At 47.1% G+C, this 19,318-nt stretch overlaps 1 protein-coding gene and 1 pseudogene across 1 annotated transcript; one reads left to right on the top strand and one right to left on the bottom strand.

The window, feature by feature from the left end:
• Positions 1-1,356: 1,356 nt before the first annotated feature.
• On the top strand, positions 1,357-2,539 carry LOC123066246 (probable glutathione S-transferase GSTU6; annotated as a pseudogene).
• A 14,657-nt stretch (positions 2,540-17,196) lies between these two features.
• Positions 17,197-19,055, bottom strand: LOC123072063 (metacaspase-1). Its single transcript, XM_044495621.1, has 5 exons — positions 18,589-19,055; positions 18,183-18,516; positions 17,953-18,070; positions 17,669-17,863; positions 17,197-17,560 (listed from the first exon to the last, which is right to left on the bottom strand). Exons 1-5 carry the CDS (start codon positions 18,968-18,970, stop codon positions 17,501-17,503), a joined length of 1,089 nt encoding a protein of 362 aa, XP_044351556.1. The 5' UTR covers positions 18,971-19,055; the 3' UTR covers positions 17,197-17,500.
• Between the last annotated feature and the right edge of the window lie 263 nt (positions 19,056-19,318).

The following is a 19,318-nucleotide window of genomic DNA, read 5'->3' on the forward strand; positions in this document are numbered from 1 at the left end:
CATGGCCACCATAAAGAGTTGCTTAGATGATGAGGTCATTTTTTATGCCAATGACGCAAGAAGCGACGACCACCTGATCTAAATGACTGCATATGTCAGTTACCATAAGTTGGCTGACCAAAGCTATTTATATGCCACATCTCTGTCTATGTAGCTTTGCTTACCATGAACCGATATACCACCAATGTAATATATAACGCTATCTATGAACATCATACCTAAATATCTATTTCCTTATGCTTCAGGGATTTTAAGGCCGGTCTCTAAAATATTCCAATTTGCATGTTCTGAAAGCTTGGTTTGCTCTCGCCCTTTGAGCCATGGGCGCAACGGGTCATCTAGCATGAACAAAGGGCAAGCATATGCTTTCGCCTTCAAATGCACTTCCAAGGGACTGCACCTGATCGTCTACTCAATATAAGCAAGTTGCAAAAGCCCCTTGTTATATAATTTAGCATTACTATAGATGCCAACCAAGACTTCTACATTTATCATTTTTTTGGATCTTATGTAATCACCTAAGGCCATCATGTGCATTTGATTGTCGGTTATTTGCTGCTTAGACTACTGTGTGGTATGCTTTTGAAACAACCATGATGAAAGAAATATATGCTTTCGCCTTCAAGCGCATGTCCAAAGGCCTCTACATGATTGTCTATCCAATCTAAGCAGATCACAAGAGTTCTTTGCTACATAACTTAGTGCATCATTTTGAATCTTATGTAAAACAAACTATGACAATCATGTGCGTATGCATGTCGCTTGCTTGCTGCATACAGTGTGTCTGTCGCTTGCTTGCTGCATACAGTATCATGAGCTGTGCTTTTGGAGCAGCAATATGTTAATGCACACTCTTTTAATACTTGGCTTGCATTCGGCCTTTGCTCATGCACAGATGAACAAAGGGCAAGCATATACTTTTGGCTTCAAATGCACTCCCAAGGGACTGCGCCTGATCGTCTACTCAATATAAGCAAGTTGCAAGAGCTCCTTGTTATATAACTTAATATTAGATCAAGACTTCTGTGTTTATCATACTTTTGGATCTTATGTAATCCCCTAAGACCATCATGTGCATTTAACTATCGGTAATTTACTGCTTAGAGTGCTGTGTAGTATGCTTTTGAGGCAGCCACGATAAAAAAGATATATGCGCACTCTTTCACTACTTGGCTTACACTCGGCCTTTGCGCCATTAGCGCAACGGGTCATCTAGTATAAACAACAAAACAAAGCTATGTACGTACACTTGCAAATTGAGCAAAACTTAAGAGCACATACGTACACAGCAGAGCAAATAGTATACGAGCAACAAATAGCAAGGAAGAGATAGATCCAAGACGAAGATCGGAAACGATGGCCGGCCAAGGAAATGATGATGTCAAGGTACTGGGCACGGCGGCGAGCATGTTCGCGATCCGCGTGCGCATGGCGCTGCACGTCAAGGGCGTGAGCTACGAGTACCTGGAGCAGGACCTGTTCCACAAGGGCGACCTCCTTCTCACCTCCAACCCGGTGCGCAAGGCCGTCCCCGTGCTCATCCACGCCGGCAGGCCCGTCTGCGAGTCGCTCGCCATCGTCGAGTACGTCGACGAGGTCTGGCCGATGCCTCGCTCCTCCCTGCCGACCCCTACGACCGCGCCGTCGCCCGCTTCTGGGCCGCATATGTCGACGACAAGGCTGTCCCCACGTGGATAGGCATCATGAGGGCGGCCACGGAGGAGGACAGGGCGGAGAGCCTGGCAGCTGCGCTCGAGGCGGTCGCGCCCTTGGAGGACGCCTTCGCCCATTGCTCTAGCGGGAAGGCCTTCTTCGCCGGAGACTCTATCGGGTACCCATAGTTGCCATGTTTCCGGTACGGTGGGAACGAGGAACGGGAACGACGGACGAGAGCCGGTGGCTGAAAAAAATAGGGTACAACGAGGGTATACTGAACGATTTTTTTATAGCAGGGACGCGATCCAATCCGTTTGGGTACGATGAACCCGATACGGTACCATGGGTCGAGGAACGCAGTTCCTGAAGAACGACGACTCCCTGACGGACATCATTCCTTGCTGTTAATGGATCCCTTGCAATTAATGGACTGGAGAAAGAACTAGGGTTCCTTGAGAAAAGAAATGACGGCGTGAGTAAATTATGCCTCGCGTTTTGGCTGTTGGATCCTGGAACCTGAATCGAGGAGCAGGCTGCGGAGACGCCGAATCTTCATCGAATCGTACCGAATCCGGCCTCGTTCCCGAATCCGATTCCGAGTCGATGAATCGGGATCGAGGGACGGCCTACCGTTCCCCGTTTCCGGCTACTATGCGGGTACCTCGATCTCGCGCTCGGGTGCAACCTCTTCTGGATCGAGGCGCTGCGCCACATGTTCGGTGTCACGGTCATCGACGCCGGCAGGACTCCGCGCCTGACCGCCTGGGCTGAGAGGTTCGTGGAGACGGAGGCTGCAAAGAAGGCGGCACCGCCCATGGAAAGCATGTTGGAGGAGGCCGGGAAGCTGCGGGCTATGTGGGCTGCTGCGGCTGCTGCAAAGTAATTAGTGGCTACTCCTACCTCGCAGGAGCTTCTTATTTTTTTCGGTCGTCACTTTTGTTTGGAGGTTTTGCAGTCGTCAGTCGTCACCTTTTTTTTACATCAGCGTCAGTGGTCACTGTTACCTAAAGGATTATAAATTTCATTTGTTCTAAGTTTTTTTTTGAGCATCAGTACAGACACAGGCGCTCATATACACGCGCATACACTCACCCCTATGAACGCACACACGCACACCGTACCCCTATGAGCACCTCCGAGAGACTGAGCCGACATATCATCTTGAGATTTACGAAGCCACCGTAGGCGTCTCGTCGTCGACGAAAACGTCTCCTCCCGCTGAAAGCGCATCATCGAAAATCCTGAAATAAATCCAGGAATAATGCGAGCACTAGGATTTGAACCCTGGTGGGTTGGGGATACCACTGTCCACCTAACCAACTCAACCACACGTCGGCCGTGCCGCCTCTGCAATCGTGGGAGACAGAGGTAAGGGAGAGAAGGGGGAGTTATTTCTCGTCAGGTTGTAACGGTTCGGGATTAATTCCACGCATAGGGAAGAGATGTTGTTTCCCTGACCAAAACCAGGGATGCAGAGGACGACATCCAACTCTAACTACATACATTTTAAACTCTTTTTCATTAAACCGGATGAAATTCATGCAAACCCGGCCGGATTTCATGCAAACATGATGGATTTCATACAAACACGACGGATTTCATTACATTTTGAACATTTAGAACAAAAAACGACCTGCCCCTAAACTTATCCTACGGCGGCGGCGCCCGGCGTCCAAGTTCGTGTCGTCCTCCATCCGCTGTTTCCATGAACACCGGCGATAAGACCGATGAAATGAAGGTGCGGTCTCCGGCGAGGAACAGTAGAAAACGGGAGATGGACCGGCCCACATGGGACACAAGACAGCGCCACCTCCCGTTGCCTACTTATCCTCGGAGGAGTCCATGACCTGTCCGTCGCCGGTGGACGTGAGGTCCACGATGAAAATGGTGGCGACGATGTTGTCTCACTCGGTCGACTGATGGTTCATCGACGGCGCGTAGGAGGTGCAACTGGCATTGTTCTCGTCTGCGATCACCTGCAACTGCGCCTCCGCGGCGGCCACTTCCTGTCAAGCGGCGGCTTGAGCTCGGACGACATCGTAGATGATACGTTGCTCCATGGAGAAGTTGGGGTTCGTCGCGGCCATGGCCGCCACGGCCTCCTCGCAGATATGGCCCTCTGCCAGCCGGTGCTGCTCCAGGAGGAACAAGTTGTACTGATGTTCCTCCTGCGCCTGCTGGAACAACGACAGAGGCGCCGACGCAGGTTGCACCTCCGCCATGGCGGCGTTGAAGTGCGCACATGCGCGTGCTGCATGGTGAAGCCGGCGTGCACAGGAGGCGCGGGAGCCGGGGCGGAGTTATCGGAGCTCGTCTCCATCGTGGTGTCATCCTCGTCGTCGGAGACCTCGAGTGAGATGGCCGGCAATCCGGCCTCGATCCGCCTAGCACGGCGGCTCCGCTAGGCGGCGGCAAGGGCGGCCACCGCGTGCTTCTCCACTGATAGACTGTCCCACATTGCTCTCCCGCTGGCGGTCATGGCGGATGTGGAGGAAAGGAGGAGGATGTGGAGCAGATGGGTTGTGCCATGGAGATAGTCGGGTGTGTCTCCCTTAAAGAGTGGATTCCGGTGAGGCCAGGAGTCAATGCGGGACACCAGAGTGGATTTCTCGGCTGGCGAGCCTGCTTAATTAATGGCGACGACAACGACATCGAAGGGGCGTGGTAGATATATGTCCCGTCCCGGCAATAAACACTAGTGCAAAACCGGGCAATAGCACCGGTTCGTAAGGCCCTTTAGTGCCGGTTCCATAACCGGCACTAAAGTGTGGTCACTAAAGCCCCCCCCCCCCTTTAGTACCGGTTCAGCACGAGCCGGTGCTAAAGGGCAACCACGTGGCACGAGCCAGCTCCGGGGGCCTGGAGCCCTTTAGTACCGGTTGGTAACACCAACCGGTACTATAAGATTTGGGGTTTTTTAGTTTTATGATTTCTTTTTCATTTAATTTTGTGTTTCCATTTTAATTCTTTTCGTTTGCTGGTATTTTACAATACTACACATTGTAAACGTTATGCATATATATATATATATATATATATATATATATATATATATATATATATATATAGAATTTTTAGTAGAAACAATCATCGAGTTCAACATGATTGTCATGATATTATAACCGTTCATATATAACACCACAAAAGCAAATCACTTAAGTTCAGAACGAAGAACACGGACATGAAAGGACAAGTACTAATTAAGAGCAGCATGAAGAACTAGCTAAATCACTCCTGCTACCTACTCTCTCTCTGGTAAAATAGCATAGAACATGTATAGATCTCCTGATTGATCATACTGGAGCATGCCGATGAACCTGTCTCCTAATCGTGGGTTGCGCTTCTCATTGCTGCCCCCTAATACTTCTCTGCGATCATTAACAATTTTCCTTCAATCTTTCACTATTAAGCATTCATCGCTTCTAGAAATCATGAATGCATTCATGTGCAATGCAGGATATTTTAGCCTTAAGTTAACAATTGACATCTGATCTTTAGTCTCGATTCCCTGAGGCACAACTGTCATCGGGAGTCCCTGTTGAAGAACATCGTATAGTACTTAATTAATATACTTAGCAATGAAAGTTTAGCAAAAAATATATGTACGCAAAATATGCACTGAGGACAAATAGTAAATATCTTACCATCATTCCTAAACAGATGTGACCGTAGTTCAATACCATCACTATTGGTCGCACGTTTTGAGTACTAACATTTCCAAGTGCAGGAAAAAAATTTGTCTTGACAGTATGAAGATCCTCAAGCCATGAAACATAATGACTTATCTCCTCGCAGTTTAGTTCAGCTCCGGGACAATAGAAGGTCCTGTCTACCAAGCGCCGGACATGTTTGGTTGAATGGAGATAAGCTGTCAATAGAAATTAGTTGTCAGTTATTTTTAAAATAAGCAATATCAAAGACAAAAATATATTTGAGAAGAACTCACATAATGGTAGAACTGGAGGCGTCTGCACATCGACCCATATGTCTCTATTACCTTTAATATACACTACTAGGAAAAGGGCTATAGATGGAAATGACACTAATGGCGCACCAGACAAGTGGTGCGCCATTAGTATATACTAATGGCGCACCATCTTCTGATGCGCCATTAGTGTTGAAACTACTAATGGCGCACCCTGACCACGATGCGCCATTAGTACCAATTTTTTTTTTGAACTAGTGCGTCTGTCCAAACATACTAATGGCGCATCCCCTGGTGGTGCGCCATTACTAGTTGTAACTAGTAATGGCGCACCAGCCAGAAGGTGCGCCACTAATGTTATTTTTTTATTATTGCTTTTATTCCTTTTTTTGCAAAAGTTCTAATGGCGCACCACCAGGGGGTGCGCCATTAGTAACCTGGATTACTAATGGCGCATTTGTTGCTGGTGCGCCATTAGTAAGTGGGCAGCAACAAGATATTTTGGACAGCCTCTCCTCCCACACTCACTTTCTCCCCACTTCATTCTCTCCACCGCCTCCTCCTTGTCTCGGGTGCCTCCTCTTTTTCACCTCATTTCCACCATAGATTCATTCAAATTAAGTGGTTAAGTTACCTTGTTTTGCTAGGTAAGTAAGGGGGGAAGCTATATTTATGTTGTTCTCCCTACAACAATGTGCACATGCACTTTTTATGGCCTAGCTAGATCTATTTATGTTCGTGGTGTTGCATATGTTTGTGGTGTTGCATATGTGTTTGTGTTTGGAGGTGTACCGGTATTTGAAATGCGATAGTTGCCAATATTTTGTCGGAATGTTGATTCATTTCCGTTTCGGCGAGAATTTTGGCATTAAGCATTCTTTTTGGTCCTATTTTTAGGGAAAGTCATGCCAAATTTTTTCTTGGTTCTAAAATATCGTTTTGCTCTACCCCGCAGGCGACCATGGTCCGCACGATGACCGAAGGCATCGTGAATAGGTTTTTGAGGTCCGCGAAGGCCGAGATGCTTCAAAAGAACGAGATGGAGATAAGATGTCCGTGTCGAAGATGCAAGCTGAATAGCCTTATTGCGGACCCAGATTCCGGGCAGGTGCGGGACCACCTGCTCTTGCGTGGTTTCATGGATGGCTATCGGTGGCAAGGTGATGAAGATGACTACGAAGTCGTCCATGGGGGCCGGGCAAGAAATGAGGAAGGGCAGCAAGACAACCACCGCGGCTCGGGGGGGCGAGAAGACGAAGAATCCCCAGGAGATGATCACGACGGTGATGCTGTACACAGTCATCATGTAGAAGATGCAGGACATGATGATGATGCCGGCGGAGCAGACGACGCTGGACCATCAATGGGCTGGGTGCAGGATCCTCATATTCAAGAGCTGCTTCTCAAGCAGACGGATAACGCAAGAGCTGCCGCCCGAGAGAAAGCCAAGATGGATCAACTTGAGTTAGACGCGGTTACTCCATTGTATGAAGGATGCAGGCCCGAGGATACCCGCCTGAAAGTAACGCTCATGGCTCTGGAGATGAAGGTAAAACACAAAATGACCGACGCATGCTTCGACGAGAACATGTCATTCTGGCACGAACGTCTTCCCAAGGGGAACAAGTGCCCGACCAGTTTGGAGGAGGCGAAGAAAATCGTGTGTCCTCTGAATTTACCGCACGTGAAATACCATGTGTGCATGAACAATTGCATCATTTATCGGGACGAGCACGCAGAGTCTACCATATGTCCGGTGTGCGGTGTCACTCGATACAAGAAGAGGAAGAAAGCTCCTCGAAAAGTGGTGTGGTACTTTCCGATCACTCCTCGTCTGCAGCGGTATTTCGCGGATCCTAAGGTAGCAAAGCTCATGCGTTGGCATGCGGATAGGAAGGAGAAGAAGCGAGAAGATGACGCAAATGATCCGGAGATAGATAAAAAAGACAAGATGTTGAGTCACCCTAAGGATGCGAGCCAGTGGCAAGCGTTGAACTTCGAATACCCAGAATTTGGGAACGATCCAAGGAACATCGTGCTGGGCGCGAGCACTGATGGAGTCAATCCGTTTGGCAGCCAAAGAAGCACACATAGCACCTGGCATGTATTTGTGTGGATGTACAACCTTCCCCCTGGTTGTGCATGAAGAGGAAGTACATTCACATGAGTATGCTAATTGAAGGGCCAAAACAACCAGGGAACGACATCAATCTGTATCTGGGGCTGCTGAAAGAGGAGCTTGACACGCTGTGGAAAACGCCAGCCAATACGTGGGACACCGCAGAGAAAGAATATTTCCCTATGAGAGCCGCACTGCTCACGACGGTGCACGACTATCTCGGTTACGGATATCTTGCGGGGCAGGTAGTCCACGGATTTTCTGGATGCATAAGGTGCATGGATGACACAACGTATCGCCAGCTAGATAGAAATCCCGGGTCTTCGAAAATCGTGTTCATGGGACATCGAAGGTGGCTTCGCGATGATGACCCGTGGAGGAAACGCAAGGATCTGTTAGATGGTGAAACCGAACCCCGAAAACGCCCGTGTACGAGGAGCGGCGAGGAAATAGACAAGCTGTTGAAAAATTGGAAAGACTGCCCACTGCCGGAAAAGAAGCAAAAGGCGCCAGAGCCGGGAAAGAAGCGAAAGGCGCCAGAGCCGCTGCTGAAGGTATGGAAAACGAGGTCTGTTTTCTGGGACTTGCCGTACTAGAAGATCCACCGTGTGCCTCACAGCCTTGATGTCATGCATATCACGAAGAACGTGTGCGAGAGTCTGCTTGGTACCCTGCTCAACATGCCAGAGAGGACCAAAGATGGGCCGAAAGCAAGGGCAGACTTGAAATCAATGGGCATCAGGCAGGAGCTTCACGCTATATATGATGATGATGATGATGATGATGATGATGATGATGAGGCGAAGCAGGACACAGAAAGTCGTCGCAAAGGCAAAAAGGCCAAGAAGACCGGAAATGACTACCCTCCCGCGTGCTTCACTCTAAGTCAGGAGGAGATCGAGCAGTTTTTCACCTGCCTCCTAGGAGTAAAACTTCCTTACGGTTACGCGGGGAAGATAAGCAGATACCTAGACCCAGCGAAGCAGAAGTTCAGCGGGATGAAGTCTCAGGACTGTCACGTGCTGATGACGCAGATACTTCCAGTTGCAATCCGTGGGATCATGGACGCGCACGTCCGTGAAACGCTATTTGGCCTATGCAACTTCTTCGACGTCATCTCTCGGAAGTCGATTGGCGTGAGGCAACTCAGAAGGCTACAGGAAGAGATCGTGGTGATACTATGCGAGCTTGAGATGTACTTCCCGCCCGCATTCTTCGACGTTATGGTGCATCTGCTGATCCATATAGTGGAGGATATCATCCAACTCGGGCCGACGTTCCTGCACAGCATGATGCCATTCGAAAGGATGAATGGTGTCATTAAAGGATACGTTCGCAACATGTCACGTCCAGAAGGAAGCATGGCCAGGGGCTTTCTGACCGAAGAGTGCATCTCCTACTGCACAAATTATCTAGGCATCGAGAACCCCGTTGGTCTGCCCGTCAACAGGCACCTCGGCAGGCTTGCTGGATGGGGTCACCGTGAGGGTCGCCGCGAAATGCATGTCGACTTCGAGGGTCGACTCGCCGACTTTGAAAGAGCAAACCTAGTCGCGCTACAACACATAGACGTGGTCGATCCTTGGGTGGTACGATCGTCCTACGTTTTGATGACATCCACGCTATGTTGAACCTTCATCCGCTGCACTACACCTTCGTTCGGCTATTTTTGCTGAGTATGGAGATGCGGATCATTCGCGACAAGACCCCGGACATCGTGATAGTCGACCCCTTCTACATGCGTGCCAAGATCTTGGGCAGCGCTGGGGACCGGCAAGTCGCGAGTTCTTACCTCGAAGGCGTCATTCTGGCAAACCAAGATAAGGATAACTTCCTCGTGCCTTACTGTCCCGAGTAAGTCCTCCCCTCAACCGGCCCGTAACATATGAATTCTTACATTTCGATCGTTTTTCTTTTAACATTCTGTGTTTTCTGCAGTGACACACGTTGCACGCTCATCCTCCTAAGCCCCAAATATTCCATGGCCACGTATTTCGACCCGGACCGTCAGTCGAACGTAGACTACACAAATGTCAAGAAGGTTCTTGATGATGTTCTCCCCGGCTACGCCCAATCTGGAGGCACCTTCACCAGGCCTATTCGTAAGTATGGCAAGCATGTGTTCTCCCACAATACGACGTTCTGCTGCGTCAAGCAGCCGCCTGGCGGTCAGAAGGGTGCCTACTACGCCATCCATCACATGTGGGCGATCGTACGGGACCATCATCAACTTCTGCTACCGAGTAAACTCAAAGATTGGGCCGCGAGCGTGTCGGCAATCCAGGACGCGGACCTCCGACAAGAATTCTTTCGCATCCAGTCGGAGTTTGCGGAAATCATCCATCAAGATGTCCTTCGTACCTCGGGGCAGTTCTACCTCAGAAATTAACCGTCCAACAGTGACATCGACACAATGCTACAAATGCAGGATGACAACGCCCGTTCTTTCATGACTCCCACGATAGACGGCGGCTTCATCCATGCTCCGGTCCCTTGAGTCGAGTTGTCTAGTTCTGAAACATCGATTGGCTCATGTTGTAATTAAACTTTAATGAACTTGTAGTATGTCTCTTTGGTTTCGAGAGTCGTTCAACTTAGATGTAATCGATGCTATTAATGTCTTGTTTTTCTCTTCCGATCATTCTGTTGCATAATTATATATTGCTTATGTATTGTCTGTGAATTGGTACTAACATTTCGTTTGGCTAGTGCATAGCGATGCCGACGTATGTCGTGTACAAGGGTAAGGTTCCCGGAGTCTACGATGACTGGGAGGAGTGTCGGAGACAGGTTCACCGATTCAGCGGTAACAGTTACAAAGGGTACACCACTAGGGCCGAGGCCGAATCTAGATACGCCCGCTATCTAGCGGGAGAGGGGAGGGAGCATTGGAGGAACCGGATGAAGACGAGTTTCATCGTGATGATGCTCATTGTGATGACCGCAGCTCTCTTCTATGTGATGGTAGTTTAGATGATCGATATCGACTTGTAATGTGAAGACAAACTCGCTACTCGCGGTCTCGAGACTTGTAATATAATGTTCTATCTTTGTTCGGTCTTTTTAATTCGGAGACTAATATGATGAATTGTATTCGGAGACTAATATGATGAATTGTATTCAAAGACTAATCTTCTATTGTATTTGATGAATCTGTTGTTGATGTGTGCTGTCTATATTTTGTCAAATTATACATTTTGTAATCTGTGCAAAAAACAGAAAATAAAAAAATAAAAAAAACTTAATATTCATACTAATGGCGCATCACATGACAGTGCGCCATTAGTATGACAGTGCATACTAATGGCGCATCACTGGGTAGTGCGCCATTAGTATGCCGCGGTTACTAATGGCGCATCCAGTGGTGGTGCGCCATTAGTATGCTAAAGCACCTGGGTATACATGGCCCCTGGGAGGCATACTAATGGCGCACGCTGGCCTATACTAATGGCGCACCCGCGGTGCGCCATTAGTATACCAGATACTAATGGCGCACCAGGTGGTGCGCCATTAGTAAAAATTACTAATGGCGTGCTGTTAATGGCGCACCACAGATGCGCCATTAATGGCCATATTAGGTGCGCCATTAGTAGGGGTTTTTCTAGTAGTGATATCATCTTTCGAACGAATATCAAAGGTGATAACTATACCAGGCTCAAATGCATAAGCCTTGCATAGTGTTTGCCAAGTTTTGCATTCAAAATAAGTGTACGTGTGTGCATTGTATACTTTCACGTTGAAAGTATAACCATCATGCTCAATTTTCAGGTAAGCTCTCTTTACCTCCATAGTTTCCATATCTTTGAAACCTATCTTATCCAAGACAAAAATTCTTGCATGGCATGGAATGCGCTAATAGAATAGTGAAAATTAAAAATTATAAGTCAGGCAAATGAAGCATATATAAGTCATGCTTAATTATGAAAACAGACTTGTCGTTGTGACTTACTGTATCGAATTCGAAAGTCTCATCCAGCTTGATGCTGAATCGCCTATCATCAAGAAGGAAATTTCTGTCGCACTGGCCGCGCTCGTCTTCACAGTATGTACACATACCGAAGTTTTTTCCGTCGTCAGACGACATTTCCTATGTTCATATTAGGCGAAACATTAAATACTTACTAATTCAATTAATTCAACTACTTCTATTAATTCAACTAAGCATTTACTAAAAATAAACTAGTTATATTAATTCAATTAGTTCAACTAAGCATTTACTAAAAATAAACTAGTTATATTAATTCAATTAGTTCAACTAAGCATTTACTAAAAATAAACTAGTTCTAATCCCACTTAGGTGAAACATTAAACACTTATTACTATCTAACATTAATTAATATCTAGCCAATTCAAATATATATCTAACTATATTGATCTCTAACAATTGGCATTACTATATATTTATATAAACTCAAAATATATAAAAACATTAAATAAACAGAAAAACTCATTAACAAATAATATTTTAATTACATAATCAAATCTTAGATACGACAATTTTCTTAGTAAAAATAAACTAGTTATATTAATTATTCAACTAGTTCAAATCTCATATATACCTAAATAAACTAGTTCGACAATTTTCTTACTAAAAATAAACTAGTTATATTAATTATTCAACTAGTTCAAATATCACATACCTAGCTAATTAATATCTAATTAAATTTTCTAAAAAACAGAAAACAGAAAACAGAAAATAAGTAAAAATTGTGTGTGTGTGTGTATGTGTGTAGTGTGTGTATGTGTGTATGTGTGTACGCCGCCCCGTACGCCGCCGCCCCGTACGTACGAGCGGGGGCGCCGGCGTACGGGGCGGGGGCGGCGGCGTACGGGGCGGGGGCGCCGGCGCGCGGGTGCGAGAGACGTACGGGACCGCGGCGACGATGATGGACGGTGGCGGCGTTCGGGGCGGCGGCGCGAGACGGCGACGACGACGGGCGGCGGCGGGGACAGCGACGACGACGACGGACGACGGGCGACGGGCTGCGACGACGGGATCGAGCGGCGCGCGGCAATGTCAAGAGGTTGGAGACGAAAGTGGGGAGATGTAACTGAAATTTTCGTAAGTGCTATATATATAGGATGGGCCTTTAGTACCGGTTGGAGCCACCAACCGGTACTAAAGGCCAACTTTGGCCAGGCCAAGAGGCGGGAAGAGCAGGCCTTTAGTACCGGTTGGTGGCTCCAACCGGTACTAAAGGGTAATCTTTAGTACCGGTTGGAGCCACCAACCGGTACTAAAGCCCTCGCGCTGCCACCCTAAAGTTTAGTCCCACCTCGCCAGGCGAAGGGCAGCCGCACTGGTTTATAAACCCAGTCGCGGCTCCTTCTTTGAACTCCTCTATATAGCAGGCTTGTGGGCCTAAATTCAGCGTGCTGCCCTGTGAGTCTGCTGGGCCTTTAAGCCCTGTAATTACACGCCCGTGGCCTAGCAGGCCCACAGGGCAGCGCCCCAATTTTTTTATATTTTTTTCTTTTCTGCTTTATTTTCTTCTATTTATTTCTGCATAGTTTTTTGTATAGTTTTTTCTTTTCTGTTATATTTATTTTCTTCTATTTATTTCTGAGTAGTTTTTTGTATAGTTTTTTCTTTTCTGTTACATTTATTTTCTTCTATTTATTTCTGAGTAGTTTTTCATCTAGTTTGCCAAAATTCAACATTTTCAGAGTTCATTTTGTAGTGATTTTCAATTTCACGGTCATTTTATATAGTTTTTTTTCTTTTCAGCTATAGTTTTTTTTTCTGCTATTTTTTCTTTTCTGCAAAACTTGATGGTCAAAGTCTGGAGTTATAACCAAAGTTTAAAAAAAAGAAATGCCGACGTGCAATTAGTTTGTCCGGAGTTGTAATAAGTTATTTTTATAGTTTTTTTCTTTTCTGCTTTATTTTCTTCTATTTATTTCTGCGTAGTTTTTGTATAGTTTTTTCTTTTATGTTATATTTATTTTCTTCTATTTATTTCTGAGTAGTTTTTCATCTAGTTTGCCAAAATTCAACATTTTCAGAGTTCATTTTATAGTAATTTTCAATTTCACGGTTATTTTATATAGTTTTTTTCTTTTCAGCTATAGTTTTTTTCTGCTATTTTTTCTTTTCTGCAAAACTTGATGGTCAAAGTCTGGAGTTATAACCAAAGTCTAAAAAAATAAATGCCGACGTGCAATTAGTTTGTCCGGAGTTGTAATAAGTTATTTTTATAGTTTTTTCTTTTCTGCTTTATTTTCTTCTATTTATTTCTGCGTAGTTTTTTGTATAGTTTTTTCTTTTCTGTTATATTTATTTTCTTCTATTTATTTCTGAGTAGTTTTTCATCTAGTTTGCCAAAATTCAACATTTTCAGAGTTCATTTTGTAGTGATTTTCAATTTCACGGTCATTTTATATAGTTTTTTCTTTTCAACTATAGTTTTTTTTCTGCTATTTTTTCTTTTCTGCAAAACTTGATGGTCAAAGTCTGGAGTTATAACCAAAGTTTAAAAAAAAGAAATGCTGACGTGCAATTAGTTTGTCCGGAGTTGTAATAAGTTATTAAAAATAAAAAGAGGTGCAATGCTCGTTAATTTGCTTCAAGCCTTTCGGAATAGTGTAAACTGCACTGCGCATAGCTCCGTGCAGTCTACCATATTCCTGAAGGCTTGAAGCTAAGCAACGTGAGCATTGAGCCTCTTTTTCATCGTACACTCAGGGCTTATAAACCGCTCCTAGTCCCTCTCTTTTCGCGAGGTGGGACTAAAAAACAGCTTACTAAGAAACTGTCGTACTGGTTCATCCATGAACCGGTACTAAAGGTGCTTCTGGGGCCCCAGCCTTACCTGACACAACCTCATTAGTACCAGTTCGTGGCACGAACCGATGCTAAAGGTGCGCCACGAACCGGTACTAAACAGCTCCTCCCACCTAGCAGTTGGTGCATACTGAACGCAAAAAATATAAGAGCATTTAGATCATGATCTTATATTTCTTTACAGTCTAAATTGTCAATATGATCTTATAACATCAAAAATACTTTGATCATCAATGATCTTTGTGTGTACAATCTGAATTGTCAATATGAGTCATCAACGATTTATAAACCGATGAAGACTCATATTGCGGCCACAAATTCTACACATAGAGTTCAATGAAGACCAAGTGCTTGTGATAGTTTAAAAAATAACATATTTAAGGTGGTAAAAGGCTTGTTAGGGGAGCGAGGTGGGACTAAAAACAGCTTGCCATAACCTCATTAGTACCCGTTCATGGTACGAACCGGCACTAAATGGTGATGGTGGGGCCATAGCCTAACCGCAGGCTGACACAGCCTCTTTAGTACCGGTTCGTGGCATGAACCGGTACTAAAGGTTCGCCACGAAGCGGTGCTATTGATCGCCGCCACGAACCGGCACTAATGTACACATTAGTGCCGGCTGAAATTCAAATCGGCACTATTGTGCTTCACATTTGACCCTTTTTCTACTAGTGAAATAGGCACGGACACCGGAGATGCGTCGCGGCGGCGCCCTCGGCCGACACGACACTTCAATGGCGAAGACAGTGAGAGGTCGCGTCCGCCCTGAGACGTCTTCAATACTGAGCGGCGCGCTCTATAGCGGCATGAATGCGGGCAGCTGGCGCCGGACGGGAACGTGCGTTGCCGAGGGAGGAGGGGTATTGGTGGGTCAGGGCGGTCAGAAGAGGGCGTAGGATCGGTCCGGACTCCCGCAAAGCCCCCCCACGATTGTCTCCGGTTCGCATCCGGATCGTCCCGGGAATCGATACAGACCCGAGTTGGATGGCTTCCACGGTCTGGATGGTTGCGGGAGGTTTGCGGGTCTGTCTTGGAGATGCCCATAGTGATATAATTTTTGGCTATGAAATGGTTTGTTGGAGGAGTTGATCATAAAGAATCCGAAGCATGTGCAAGAGAAATATCTGTGATGCTCTTTCACTGTTCAGAGAAAGAGAGAAATTCCCATATCCATCATGGAAAACGAAAGAATCCAAGTTACCTGCTCGCTGAAATACCTGACTGCAATGATGCAAATCTATCTCCAAACAAGAATCAATTCCCAGAAAGAAAAATGAGAGGAGAGGAAGAAGTACCAGACCGCCGGCCCATGTGAAAGCTGATACGTATTCCTCTCGATAAGAAGCGTGTCCGATCTGGGCAAGGGGTGGTGAGCCGGACGAGAAGATAAAACGGTTCGAACGCTATCGTGTGGTCCGACGTTGGTGCCATCGACGGGCCTCATCTGCTGCTTTATTCATCGCGAGGTCATAGGCCAGGTGCGGCCTCTTACATTTTTTTGGACAGATAGCCACCCCCAAGTTGCTTGTCAAATTATGAACCAACTTGTGGTTAGATAGTTAGACGGACTGTGGTATCCCGAGTCCATCAGGGTTTAAATAAATTTCAAGATGATATGCCGGCTCAGTCTTTCAGAGATGCTCATAGAGGTAGGGTGTGCATCTGTGCGCGTTCGTATGGGTGAGTATATGCGTGTGTATATGAGCGTTTGCGTCTGTACTGTGTTAAAAAAAAGTTGCTTGTCGAATTCACTTTCGGCTAGCCATGCATTGCCCTTTAATTTATAAAAATAATTTCTTTATTGCGTGAGAGAATTATATGTGATACAAGGTGACACATACAATCAGATGTACGGTAATTGAACCCACACACGAAAACGACCCCAAAACAAAGGGGAGACTATGATTATATAACTAATGCCTCTAATTTTTTGTCAAAGCCACAACTGAACATGAACTTATAGCCGTTGCACCACCATAGCTCACACATATAATGAACAACATCGTGTTAAGAAAAATGAACATCGAGAAATTCAACCATTGAAGTACCTGTAAAGACCTATATAGAGAAACAAACCTCGTTGAATCACCGCAATAGTAGATCACTGTGTAAGATGGAGATTGGCAATCACGCCAAGCATATCGGCAAGGGAGTCGCTCCGACAGACAAACATGATAATAGCGCTAGACCAAGCTGACGACTTCGCTTCCAAAGCCTTGAATAAATAGGTTGTCAAAGAAGACAATGTTGTTCCCGCCGATGCACATGGAACCACGCCGGCGGAAAGTACAGATAACCAACCCGTTAGTCAAGAAAAAGAGGGGGGGGGGGGGGGGCAAGAACTCTGGGGCTCCTTAGCAATGCCACACCAAGCGTCATCAAACCGGATTGGAGTAGGAGGACTTTTATTCGAGATGACACCACCATCACTGTCGGAGCACCGTCACCTGGACCCAAAAATATACTCCCTCCGTAAAAAAAATATAAAAGCGTTTACATCATTAAAGTAGTAATCTAAAACGTTCTTATATTTCTTTACAGGGGAGTAGTACGCAAAGGCTCACGGCTGGGAGTGACAGCCGGAGGCGGAGGGGACAGGAGATCGATTTTTTTGCAGCCATCCATTGAACCAAAACATGTTTATGATTTTGCTTATTCCGTTCACAATGCCAGTTTAGACTGCATATATCTTTCGGAGATCAAACGGCATACATAGAACTTGATTTATTTAAGGGGACGACACGACACACAACGGCCATGTTACAGTGATTTACAGTACAGTACAGTGGAGAACGAGGTCCTCGAGAGCCTTGTATGAGCTATATGCAGTGCTCATTCTTGATGGCATGGCAACAGGTGAGGTGATACATCGTCACACATACTAGTAGCAAGCATCATAGTTAATTAACCGGCCCATTATTCAGTACGGTCGATGCATGATTCGGTGGTAATTAATCGTCGACTGCAGTAGCCTGCGGTGCAGCGACGACGAGCCCGCGGATCGGGTCAGGTTCTACATGCAGAACGGCTCGCGCTCGATGTCAAACTTGTAGGCAGAGGACAGCTGAGGCTCCTGCAAAGTTAATGACCAAATGTAGAGTTCAGTATATGTATGTGAACAAAATGGTGTCGATCATTAGCTAGCGATGAGAGCGAACGAGAACATCTGCAGCTGACTCACCTCCACGCCGCTGAAGTTTGCGACCTTGTGGATGGAGCCGCCGATGGGGCCTTGCAGGTTGCAGTTGCCGCCGCTGTCGCGCATGATGGCCCTCATGGAGGTGAGCAGGCGGCCGTAGGTGGTGCGCGGCTCGCACTCCACCGCTCGGATGAAGCTGTGCGTCATGGCGCCGATCGTGGCGTAGGGCTCAGGCAGCTGCACGCACACACCGGTGGCAGAAGTGTGAGAACGAAAGAGACATGATGAATGGATGAGAAAAAAAGCTTGTCAATGCTAGTACTGACCACGCTCATGTTGCTCTTTCCGTTGCTGCTGCCACTGATGAGCACGGCCTGGCCTCCGCTGGTGCCCTTGCAGGCGCCGGTCATAGGGCGCTCGTCCCTCCACCTCCAGCGCCCGGTCCTGATCAAAACATGTTCATATATGTAAGGACTAATGAGTACGAAGTAGGCGCAGCCTGCATGCGAACATGGATGGGATCGGCGTTAAGAAAGTTGACGAGATAGACACTGACTGCTTGGACACGGTGCATTGGTAGGGGAGGTCGAGGACGGTGGCGCTGTGGCAGGCGTCGACGATGGCGTGGAGCTTGACGCCGTGCACCAGCGGGCGGACGATGGCCTCGTTGATCTCGTCGTCCAGGATGGGGCCCTGCTGGAACGAGTCCACGGGGCAGAGGGCCTCGTCCATGCCGTCCAGCTCGTCGCCGTCGTCGTCGGGGACCTGCGCGCCCAGGCCGGAGAACTGGAATACCAGGGAGTCGCCGTAGCTGCACCCCTGCACCAGCCAGTGCATCGCCATGCGGATGTTGTCCTTAGTCGGCTGCCTGCACGGGTTCCTCTCCTCATCTGCACGAGCATATACGAATTTAGTTTGACTCAAACAAACAAGAAAACATGTTGGATTGGTCTGTTACGAACCGGTGAGGATGAGGACGCAGTCGTTGGGGAAGCCGAAGCGCTCGGTGAGCAGGTAGCGCATGCACTTGACGTCGTTGATGGGGCCCCGCAGCTCGCAGGAGCGCCGGTTGGTGTACTTGATCCCGATCAGCACGGCGCGCTTCTTGCCGCGGCCGCCGCCGAAGGCCGGGGTGGGACGCATCGGCGGCATCAGCATCCCGCCGCCGTTCCCGTAACCCTGGCCGTAGCCGTGCTGCTGCCGGCCACGCCCGCTGACGCGGGTGACGCAGCTGCACTGCATGCACTGCACGGCGCGGGCGCCGGGCATCGCCGTGATGCTCGAGCTGCACTGCCTGCACCGCACCATCGCGCCAGGACCCATGGAGCCGTAGTTCATGTTCATGGCTGGCTACCTGGCTGGGTTAGCTTAGTTAAGCTAGAGCTACGACGTGCGTTTGCTAGCTGCTTTGCTTGCAATGCCTCAGCCCCTCGCTACCACCGCCCTTTATATAGCACATGAATGATTGATGAAGCTGTGCATGCTGACGATACCAGTGCCGAAAGTTTATTCAAATATTCTATTTCTATCTCCAGAAAAAGATTCGCTTTAGTGGAAATGGGCATATATTATTATTGTCCATCGAACATTTCTTTTTGTTTCTCTCTGCATTCTCAAGGAATCGACCAAGACCCTTGATGTTGTGTATATACGCCAAACGCCAAGTGGAAATGGGTACGTGATTCTATGTTT

This window comes from Triticum aestivum, chromosome 3B (assembly GCF_018294505.1).
Source record: "Triticum aestivum cultivar Chinese Spring chromosome 3B, IWGSC CS RefSeq v2.1, whole genome shotgun sequence".
Classification (NCBI taxonomy): Eukaryota; Viridiplantae; Streptophyta; class Magnoliopsida; order Poales; family Poaceae; genus Triticum; species Triticum aestivum.

Excerpts from the sequence above, each read along its gene's own strand:
- LOC123072063 (XM_044495621.1), bottom strand. The coding sequence starts at position 18,970 with ATGAACATGAACTACGGCTCCATGGGTCCTGGCGCGATGGTGCGGTGC. Across the intron at positions 18,517-18,588 it reads CTGCGTCCTCATCCTCACCG|ATGAGGAGAGGAACCCGTGC; the intron begins GTTCGTAACAGA and ends ATGCTCGTGCAG. Across the intron at positions 17,561-17,668 it reads CAAACTTCAGCGGCGTGGAG|GAGCCTCAGCTGTCCTCTGC; the intron begins GTGAGTCAGCTG and ends TTAACTTTGCAG.